The sequence below is a fragment of the Syzygium oleosum genome, unplaced genomic scaffold, assembly GCF_021117445.2.
Source record: "Syzygium oleosum isolate NSW1041296 unplaced genomic scaffold, Sole_v2.1 Sole_v2.08, whole genome shotgun sequence".
Taxonomy (NCBI): Eukaryota; Viridiplantae; Streptophyta; class Magnoliopsida; order Myrtales; family Myrtaceae; genus Syzygium; species Syzygium oleosum.
Window position 1 is genome coordinate 4,978,055 of NW_026607492.1, and position 9,864 is coordinate 4,987,918.

The 9,864-nt window shown below is 43.4% G+C and overlaps 1 protein-coding gene across 3 annotated transcripts; it reads left to right on the plus strand.

Moving 5' to 3' along the window:
* The first annotated feature begins 3,750 nt into the window (after window positions 1–3,750).
* LOC115685697 (plant intracellular Ras-group-related LRR protein 4) lies at window positions 3,751–8,154 on the plus strand. 3 transcript variants are annotated; one of them, XM_056313744.1, is made up of 4 exons: window positions 3,751–4,987; window positions 5,223–6,136; window positions 6,226–6,401; window positions 7,391–8,154. In XM_056313744.1, exons 1-3 carry the CDS (start codon window positions 4,333–4,335, stop codon window positions 6,367–6,369), a joined length of 1,713 nt encoding a protein of 570 aa, XP_056169719.1. In that variant the 5' UTR covers window positions 3,751–4,332; the 3' UTR covers window positions 6,370–6,401; window positions 7,391–8,154. The 3 variants fall into 3 exon arrangements, with proteins under 3 accessions (XP_056169719.1, XP_030466659.2, XP_030466654.2); XM_030610799.2 differs by lacking the exon at window positions 7,391–8,154 and adding an exon at window positions 6,527–6,843; XM_030610794.2 differs by having other exon boundaries at window positions 3,752–4,987; window positions 7,438–8,154.
* Window positions 8,155–9,864: the final 1,710 nt, after the last annotated feature.

Consider the following 9,864-nt stretch of genomic DNA (forward strand, 5'->3'; position numbering starts at 1 on the left):
TGAAAAGTTTCTCATGTGATTTTGGCCTATACTGAATTAGTTTTCCATATTTTTTACCAAAAGATAGTTTCGCGGTAAACGGAAATGTTATGACAAATGCATAAACTACAATGAAATTAAAACTGAGAAGAATAAAAGAACAAGCAAATTTACGTGGAAAACCTTGGCGGGAAAAATCATGGGAAGAGGGAAAGTAAAATTCACTATGGAAATTCAAGAATCGCAAAATATGGCTCGAAAAACATGAGAACTTTTTCTGTCTCTGCTCAAAACCTAAGTACTTGAGAAAAACAATATTTATACCGCTCTGTGCCCCGACATCCCTACACCTCCGTTGAGGATTAGGCCCGAGCCATCCTCTACCAACACTAAACCTCCATTTTTTTTTTTCTCAAGTTGGGTCACTATAAATTTCAATTCGAGCACCAAAACTCAATTCGGATCGAATACCCGAAATAGAATTCAAACACGAATCCAACATCAAAAAAGAACAAGACCAAATCTTGATTATACCCCCCAATCTTCTGCTAGCCAGCTTCTCCAATGGCCGACTGATTTCCAAGGAAAAAGGCGTTTTCTCTCTCTCTCTCTCGAGATCTCTCGTATTTTAAGACAGGGTCATATGGGCATGTTTACCCCCCCAATGGCTTTCGTGTCCTTTATTATTTGGGTCCCTCCTAGGACATACATATACGCCGAATGCCTCTCGTGCAATGGATCAAATCATGTCCCCTATCATTTAATCCTATGCTCCTCCCCTTCTTTACTTTAATCCCAACTTTCCCTCAATTCTCATTTTCTAATATGCCTCCCGTTCGTGCACCTAATTATATCTCCGGTCTTATTAAATAGCGCCCACTATATCCGTTAACGGTGCATTTATTGCATCGAAAACTCCATGATAAAGGAATACATCTTTCATGGAAATCGCTTTCAAAGAAATTGTTTGGTAGTTTAGGGAAAGTGATTTCCTTCTTGTTAGAAGGAGAAATCGTTTTCCCCAGGTCTAAACTTATTATTTTCAATCCATGGAAAACGTTTTCTGTACATCGATTAGTTTTACGTCATCCAAATGCCGGAAGTCGGAAAATAGATTTTCCGGAAACAATTTTCCTTCAAACAAACGGACCCTGAGCATAAACTTAACGAATGAAATATTTCGATAGTGTATTGGATTACACATGACACGAAGAAGACAGAGCATTGGAAATAGCTATCTCTCCTTAAATGGGAGCTTAACAAGTGTTTCACGATACTTGTTAAGAAATGTTCTTACATCTTTCTCGTCCAATTTCTGCTCTAATTATAGGTTTTCCACGTCGGTGGGCCCTCTTTCTCTACCTTCTCCTCGTCATTTGAGCAAAATTATGATCCAGCTATGATATATTGTCATGTCGGTATAAGGAAAAATATTGGGTTTACGAGTACCGAATGACATGCATGTTTAATCATAATTTATTCGATTTTTTCAGGATAATCATGTCATTGGAAAATATCTTTTGATAAAGAAAAATGGATAAATGTGTAGTTATTTGCTCAATAAGTGCTTTGATTGCACTTTCTAAGAAAATCCTTAACATAATCTTAAAGCTAGTTTTGAAATATTATCGACTATCCTTAAATACTCCATGCATACCACATTTGTTAGCACACAACAAGCGACAAGAAAGAGAAACTGAGTGATAAAATAGTTCATGTCAACCCCGATTACGGATCGTTCTTCCCAAAAAGACGTGACCTATTGGGGACGGGATCAACAATGTATAAATAAGATATTACTTGACACTCTACCTCGCATGCAAGCAAGTTCCCCATAACAACATAAGGCTAGGTTCTATGTGATGATAGACGTAGCTCTTGTTTTTGAGTAAGCAATTGGTGAACCCAATATCACGAGCAATGAGCTTGAGAGGCAATGCCGGAATTTAATTAATCAGTTGACCTATGCACCGATATTATAATAACAGCCACATGGCTTTTTTTTTTTTTAAAAAAAGCTTAAATTGTCAGGAAACATGTTAATAACGCACGTAGAACTCGTTACCCCGACACTCAAAATTTATTTTACTTTTCGGATTGTATTTTATATGACTTCTTTTTTTCATACATAATGACGTTTTACAAAACTTGTTGGATTTCTACAAGTCTCGTTCGCTAATCGAACATAGATAATGTGGTTTTAGGATATGGTCAATTGTAACACTAATGTCAAATTTATTGCACTAATCGGTTGCGAGCAGCTAAGCCACACTCTTAGTAAATAATGAAAATCTAAGGATGTTCGAGATGTGAGAAGCACACGACAACCATGGAGCAATTGATTACCCGTTAATTGATTTGGCCCTTCCGATAAAAATAATAAAATAAAAATTGATTCGGCCTCCACGTCCACACTGGACGAATCTTTCTCGTTTGTCGGGTTGTACACTTTCTTGATTTTTCCAATTTATACCCAATTTCTAGAGAAATTATAATTTAAATTGGACTACTACTATTGGCGATCGAAATTGGAAGCCTATGTTTTTGTCACGATTATTGACGTTGACCTTCATAGTCATTTTCGGTCGAGGGCCAAGCTTCCATCCTTTAGTGGCTCAAGTAATTTTTTTTTATAGAAAAAGACCCGTACATTTAATAAACTAAACTACAAGTCTTGACCCGAAAAATGAAAAAAATAATTTTTTTAAAAATGATCGCTTGTATCGTTTGAAATTATTAGCCAATGAAAAATATTTTAATCATCAACAACAATTTATATCTAAATATTTTCGTGGACGATAAAAATATAATTCGTTAATTTATTTTTGTAAGAGTTATAAACGATCATTTTTAAGAAAATGTATTATGATAGGAGAAAGTGTCAGAAAAGTTCTAAACCTATTGCATTGATGCCAATTTAATTCAAAACATTTTAATTATGCCAATTTAGTTATAAACTTTTTGATTTAGTTCTAATGCAGTTAGCCCGGTTAACTTTAGAAAGATATTGCTAACATGAATGCCAGTAGATCTACATGGCACCGCCTGTGCTGACGTGGCCACAGGCGATGGCCGATCGGGTTGGCCTCACCTAGGCGAGGGTCGCCGTCGCCCGCCGTAGTCGAGGGCGAGCCCCGACGAGGGCTCCCCTCGCCAGATCAGGAAAGGCCGGATCTCGCATAGTCCGGCCGACGTGCACGTCAGCAAATATCAGGTTTGAATTGGCTTCATGTCGAAATGTTTACGATTAAATTGGCACGATTACAAAGTCTAACATTAAATCGACACAAAACGCAATAAATTTAATACTTTTCTAACGCTTTTTAACTGTTACGATATAAAGGTAATAACGACTATCAATCTACCGATGCTTTTTCACCCTTTGTCGTTTTCCGTTTTTCCGCCCAAAAAATAGTGAAGAAAAGAAAGAATCCGGAAAGGCGGCAGGCGGCAGGCGGGGCTAGGCCAGTGGCAGTTTCGTGAATCGAGGGGACCAGCCGGGGGCATATCCGGGTTTAGCCAACCCCGACGCATAGGTGGAGCAGATCTTCTCGTTGATACTTGATAGCCCCGTTTTCACGTAATTTCATTATCGGAAAATTAATTAAATTTCCCCAATCCCCCTATTTTATTTAATTAATTTAATTTATCAGACACCCCCCTTAAAAAAAGAAAGGAAGAAATAATTCGCGTCGATAGAAATAAAAAATTTATAATTCCACCATTATATACGAGCAGATCGCACACGGTTTTCTCCTCATTTGCAAATATAGAAACCCAGGAAGAGAAGAAGAAGAAGAAGAAGAAGAAGACGACGACGACGAAGCAGAAGAAGGAGAAGAAGGATTCGGTTCGGCATGGGAGCAGCTGGATTCCTCCGGCGACGGGAGACGGTGCTCTGCTTCTCCGCCCAGCCGCCGCCGCCGGCTCCTCTTGGAACCGCATGAAACCGTCCGGCGGCCGCCGAATTCCGCGTCCGGATTGCTCGAGGTCCCGAGCCGGAATCGCTCCGATCATCTTTTCTGGCGGCGGCGGTGTCTCTCTTCGTCGTGCTTCGGTTTCGTCGAGGGCGATGGTTCCGGTTCCTTCGTGTCCGAAAATGGGAATGTCGCGCCGCGGCGGAGATCTTCCGGTGACCGTCGGTTGATTGCTGCTGTTCTCTCTTTATATTTTGATGTGGATTTGGCTCTCGCTGTTTCGTTCTTGCGCTTGCGCTTGCTTCTTGGAAAGGGAGATAGATTGCGGGTCGGTATTGGCTAATTGAGGTGCTGCGGGAATTGAGTTTTTGCGGAGGGGGGTTTGAGGAGGGAGGGAAGGGGAGAGGAAGGAAGGGAAGGGAAGGAAAGGAAAGGAATGGAGGCGTTGAGCTTGGGGTCGGTGGATGATGTGGTGGCGGAGATCATGAGGATCCACAGATCTCTGCCGACGAGGCCTTCCATCGACGAGGCCGAGGCGGCCAAGGCGCTGATCCGCAATGTGGAGAAGGAAGACCAGGCTAGGCTGGACGCGATCGCGAGGCAGACCAAGGGCCTCGACGTGCCCGAGGAGTTGTTCATGATCCTGCAGGAGATGCAGAGGAACCTGGTCTATTACCTGGGCAAAGAGCAGAAGAAGGACGCCGTGAGATTGCTCGACCTCGAGAATGTCCACGCGCTGTTCGACGAGTACATCCAGAGAGCCTCCGAGTGCCTCTCGTCCGGGTCGGATTCTTACAAGAGGAGTTACTCGAATGGCTCTGCTTCTAAGGTTTCGAGCGGCGGCGCGAGCGTCGCTGCTGCCGGCCCTGCTTCTGTCTCCGCGGTACCGAAGAAGTCATTTCCGGGTGCTTCGGCAAGCTCCTATTACTCAGAGAAGGACCCCGCGAAGAGCGGTGATTTGTTCACTAGAGACGATAGTTATGTGAAGAAGACGAAGTCCTCATTCTATTCCGATGGTATTGGTGTTAGCCCTGGTGGTTTATCAACCCCACAGATACAGGATTCAACTTTGAAGGCCGGAAGTGCTTTAGGTATGCTTATCTCCCTTCTTTTTTCTGCTTTTGCCTTTGTGGGTTTGATAATTCTTCCTCTTGCGCGACTGCAAGATGATAGATGCAACTTTATAGTTTCTATAGGTTATGCCTATATATAGCCGTGTCCAATGTTGATGGGTTACAGTCTGTCTTTCTTTTGGAGCTTTTTCCGTGGTTTTATGTGTACTATCGTTTTGAAATCTGCTAGTGTTCACGTTTTGTGCGTACACAGGTCAAGATGGTGAGAAATTGAGCTTGATAAAGCTTGCCAGTTTGATTGAAGTCTCTGCAAAGAAAGGGACTCAAGAACTCAATCTCCAGAACAAGTTGATGGACCAAATCGAATGGCTTCCCGATTCAATTGGAAAACTATCAAGTTTGGCCAGCATGGATCTATCGGAAAATCGATTACTAGCCCTACCTGCAACTATCGGAGGCCTCTCATCTTTAACGAAGTTGGATTTGCATGCTAACAGAATTGCTGAACTCCCAGAATCCATGGGTGATCTCCTCAACTTAGTCTTTTTAGATCTGAGTGCAAACCAACTGGCATCCCTGCCTGCCATTTTCAGCAGACTGGTGCGTCTTCAGGAACTTAACTTGAGCTCAAATAGACTGTCTGCACTTCCTGAGTCGATAGGATCTCTTGTTAGCCTGAAGATCTTGAATGTGGAGACCAATGACATTGATGAGCTGCCACATACTATTGGCCGCTGCTCTTCACTTAGGGAGCTCCTTGCAGATTATAACCGGCTGAAGGCCCTTCCGGAAGCAGTAGGGAAGATTAGTACCTTGGAGGTGTTGTCAGTTCGATATAATAATATCAGACAGTTGCCTACTACAATGGCATCTCTATCAAATTTGAAGGAGCTTAATGTAAGCTTTAATGAGCTTGAGTCTGTGCCTGAGAGCTTATGTTTTGCTACCACGCTCGTCAAGTTGAATATAGGCAACAATTTTGCTGATCTGAGATCCCTTCCGAGGTCTATTGGGAACCTTGAAATGCTCGAAGAATTAGATATCAGCAATAACCAAATACGGGTCCTTCCAGAATCATTTAGGATGTTAACGCGGTTGCGTGTCTTGCGTGTGGAAGAAAATCCTTTAGAAGTTCCACCAAGATATATTGCAGAAAAGGGTGCACAGGTATATATGTGTTCTTTCTTCAGCTACTGCATTTTGAATTCTTTAAGATTATATTTTGACACGATTTGATGTAAACTGGTTCTCCTCAGGCTGTTGTTCAATACATGGAGGAACTTGCTGAGAAAAGGAACCAACCACAACCTGTGAAGCAGAAGAAAGGCTGGGCTCATATATGCTTTTTTTCAAGGTCTAATAAAAGAAAGCGAGGTGGAGCTGATTATGTGAAAACCTGATTGTGGACGAGCATACAGGGATGAAATGACTGGTTAGTATTTAGTATCTCATTTTAACTCTGTCGAAACTACACTAAATGTTGTTCTTTTTCTATTATCGAAATAATATCATCGGCATTGACCAACACGATGGATCTTTTGTTATCGTCTTACATAGGAGAATAAGAACTCAAGCCACAAAAGGGAAGTGGTCTTCTTCCCCAAATCAGTTATGACTTTCCTTTTGTATATTTAGCTGGAAATTTGTTCCCTTCTGCTATGTTAGAATCATATGTAGTTGACTTTGGGAATTAGCAAGTTGGTTAGACGCTGAGACTTTGCATCTTTGTGTGAGGCTTCAGTTGGATTTTACTCTGCATAATATATTGGGTTACGACTTTCCTTTTGTACATCTAGCTGGAAATTCTTTTTCCCCTCCTGCCATGTAGGAACCATATGTAAATGAGCTGGGGAATCAGCAACTTGGTTTGATGACTATGCATCTTTTTATGGGTTTTCAGTTAGATTTTGCTCTTTGATAACCTATTGGTTTAGGCCATGAGGAAGTAATTTTTCTTTAACCTCTATGATAACCTTTCATCAGCTGTGAAAGGTGCTTTAAGTTTGGTGTAGAAGAAAAAAATCATTGCCCCATTTAACCGAATCTGGAGGGGCAAGTGGGTTTGGAATAGTGTTTGGGACTTGTGTCCCATGAAGTGTGAGGCCCATGGTTTGGTTTCACCTCGGTGGAACTTTTTGAGATCAGGTTTTAGACGAAGCGCCTTTTTTTCGAGTCTCTTCCTCCTGATGGGCATGGCTCGCCTCTTACCAGACTAAGAAAATGGACTTATTTGATGTCTGAGTGCTAATCTAAAAGATCACCCGACTGAAAGACAAAAGGGTAAACGACAGAATCTAATCATCTAATCTACTCATTGTGCCAATTTTAAGCATCCGGCTCGATATGATTATGGAAGCTCTTTTTCTTTTGACAGGAAGATGATTGTGTTAGGTAGTAACTGTGTTATTCTTTATTACGAAGATACGTCAGCGTTCCCTGAAACCATTTTTATTTCATCGTGTGACCAGGTATCGGCGGCATTTTCAGGTATGACGAGCGCATTTTGGAAAGCCGACCCTCCCCATATTCTGACACGGCGCGACTCTTTTAAACTATGGCTTGCATGACTCCCTTCTGAAAACTGTAGATTTCGTCCTCACCCCCCAAAGTTTTCCTCCCATTTTCGACTCAAAAAGATTTACAAATTTTTCTGCTTTCCCAACTGTTGTGAATCAACTGTGTATTCATCCTTTGTTCTTGGACTTAGCAAAAATGAGGTGTATACAATCAGCCGGCGCATAAACGGAAGACGACCATCATGTTGTTGTATATACAAAGACTCGGGTACCTGTCTCTTTCTTTACCCCTCTCTCTTTTGTCCAATGAGATCACTCCGACATCACCCGCGGCAGCATAGCCTTGAATCTATCAGCACCGCTGGTAATGTCCGAGCAAAAGCTGAAGCCGTGGGACCGCCGCTCCGCTGATTTTGGCGTTTTCTGTCTCGTGTCGTGGCAGCGGCGGCGGCTCTGAAATTGGAGATCCCAATGCCCAAAGTCCTCCAATACACGGTCAGTGAGAAAAGAGAGGGTCTTCTTACCTGAAAGTCTTTGAGATGCGAGGTTGCGTTAGTTGAATGATTAACTTTCTCTCAGCTTCTGTATCTTTGCTTTGAGTTTTGTACTTTTGTTCTCTCTTTGAATAATAATGTATAGCAGGTGGGCCATGAGAATGGGGAGGATGAACATGCAAGCGTCTCACGTGGAGTGATAAGACGGAATGAATCTTGATATGCACAGATTGAGTTGCGCCTTATACGCCGCGCCTCGCATGAACTGATAAAAGGGAAACAAGGAATCGATCATCGATGGTTCAATCGGTTCTTGGTTGATTCGAAGTCTTCCGTCTTCTGTGAACAATTATCCGTTGCGGTTCTTGTCTCGATCAAATTAGCTGTGAGTTTCTTCCTTTCTGGACGCCGCCGTGTCTTGCATTCCGCGCTCGTCGCAGACTACCAATCACCGATCGCCATCTTCGGAGCTCTTTTAAGTTAGGCTCGATTACCGCTTCACGCGAACCCTGTGATCTTCTCGATCCCCACACGATGCAATCAAACAACTTCCTTTTTTCTTTTGACAATCAATATTTGGCAACTCAGGACCATCTCGTGATCATCTTTTAACACAACACCTCATCAGCGCGCTCAGCCTTATCTGCACCCTCGTTTCTTTCCAGTCTTCCTTTACAGCTCGCCGGGGCATCTATCAAATCATATCTTATTACCAAAAAGATAAATCGATTTTCAAAATTCTGACCACACATTGCCCCGAGAATCGTAATGTATCGAAAATTATAAATCGTTTTATTTGGTTGTTTAACACGTATGAGGGGATAATTAATAATCCAGATATCTTTTGGTGTATGTACTCGACATAATTATGGTAAAAAAAACACAGTCACCAACTCTTTTTTTCTCCTGAAAAAAGGGGAAAAAAGAAAATTGAGTTTTTTTTTGGATATTATGCAAAAAAGCGTCACCTGGACTCTCGATAAGTACCTAAAGATCAACCTTTGAAAAAAGATTAGGGTGGTTGGCAATTGGCTGGCCGTTTGACGGCCGTTTGCCAGTGTAATTAATTAGGGCGCGAATGATAACCATTTTATTTTTTTATTTTTTTATTTTTTTATTTTTTTGTTCTTGGGAATAGGTTTGGAACAAAAATTTGTTTGGTAACGCAATTTCATTTTTCAATTTCTGGAATAAATTTATAGTTCAGAAATAGGTTTAGAACATAAATTAGAAGCAAAAAAAATATACTTTTCTATTTCTGAAACAAAAATGAGAAATAAACTCTTCTCATCGCTCGGTCTCGCCATTAGCCGATTGCCCACCCACAGCCCACCGTTGCCACCGGTCACCTTCCGCCGCCGCCGGCCGCGTCCCACCACCGTTGTCCATTGCCGTTCGCCGCCGTCCTTCGCCGCCGGCTGCGTCCCACCGCCTCCTAATGCCGTCCGCCACCACCCGCCGGCGGCCATCCACCGTCGCCTGCCATTTGCCGTCCTCTGCCACCGCCCAACGCCGTCCGCCTCCCACCATTGGCCGCTGCTGTCCACCGCCGTTCACCACCGCCCGCCGGCCACCTTCTGTCGTCCTTCGCCGGTCGCCTCCTCTCGTCCTCCCACTGTCGGCCGCTGCCCGCTAGCCAACTCCCACCACCGTCCTTCGTCGTCGGCCGCCGTCTTTAGTCTTCCGCCAGTGCGCGACGCCGGCCATCTCCCATCGTCGGCCGCCACCCACTGGCTACCTCCCGCCACCGTCCTCCGTCGGCGGCATCCTGCCATTGTCCTCCGCCGGCGCCCATCATCATCCGCCGCCACCCAACACCGACCCACTCCCACCACCGTCTTCCTCCGCCGGCCACCGTCGCGTGACGCAGGTCGCCTCCCACCAT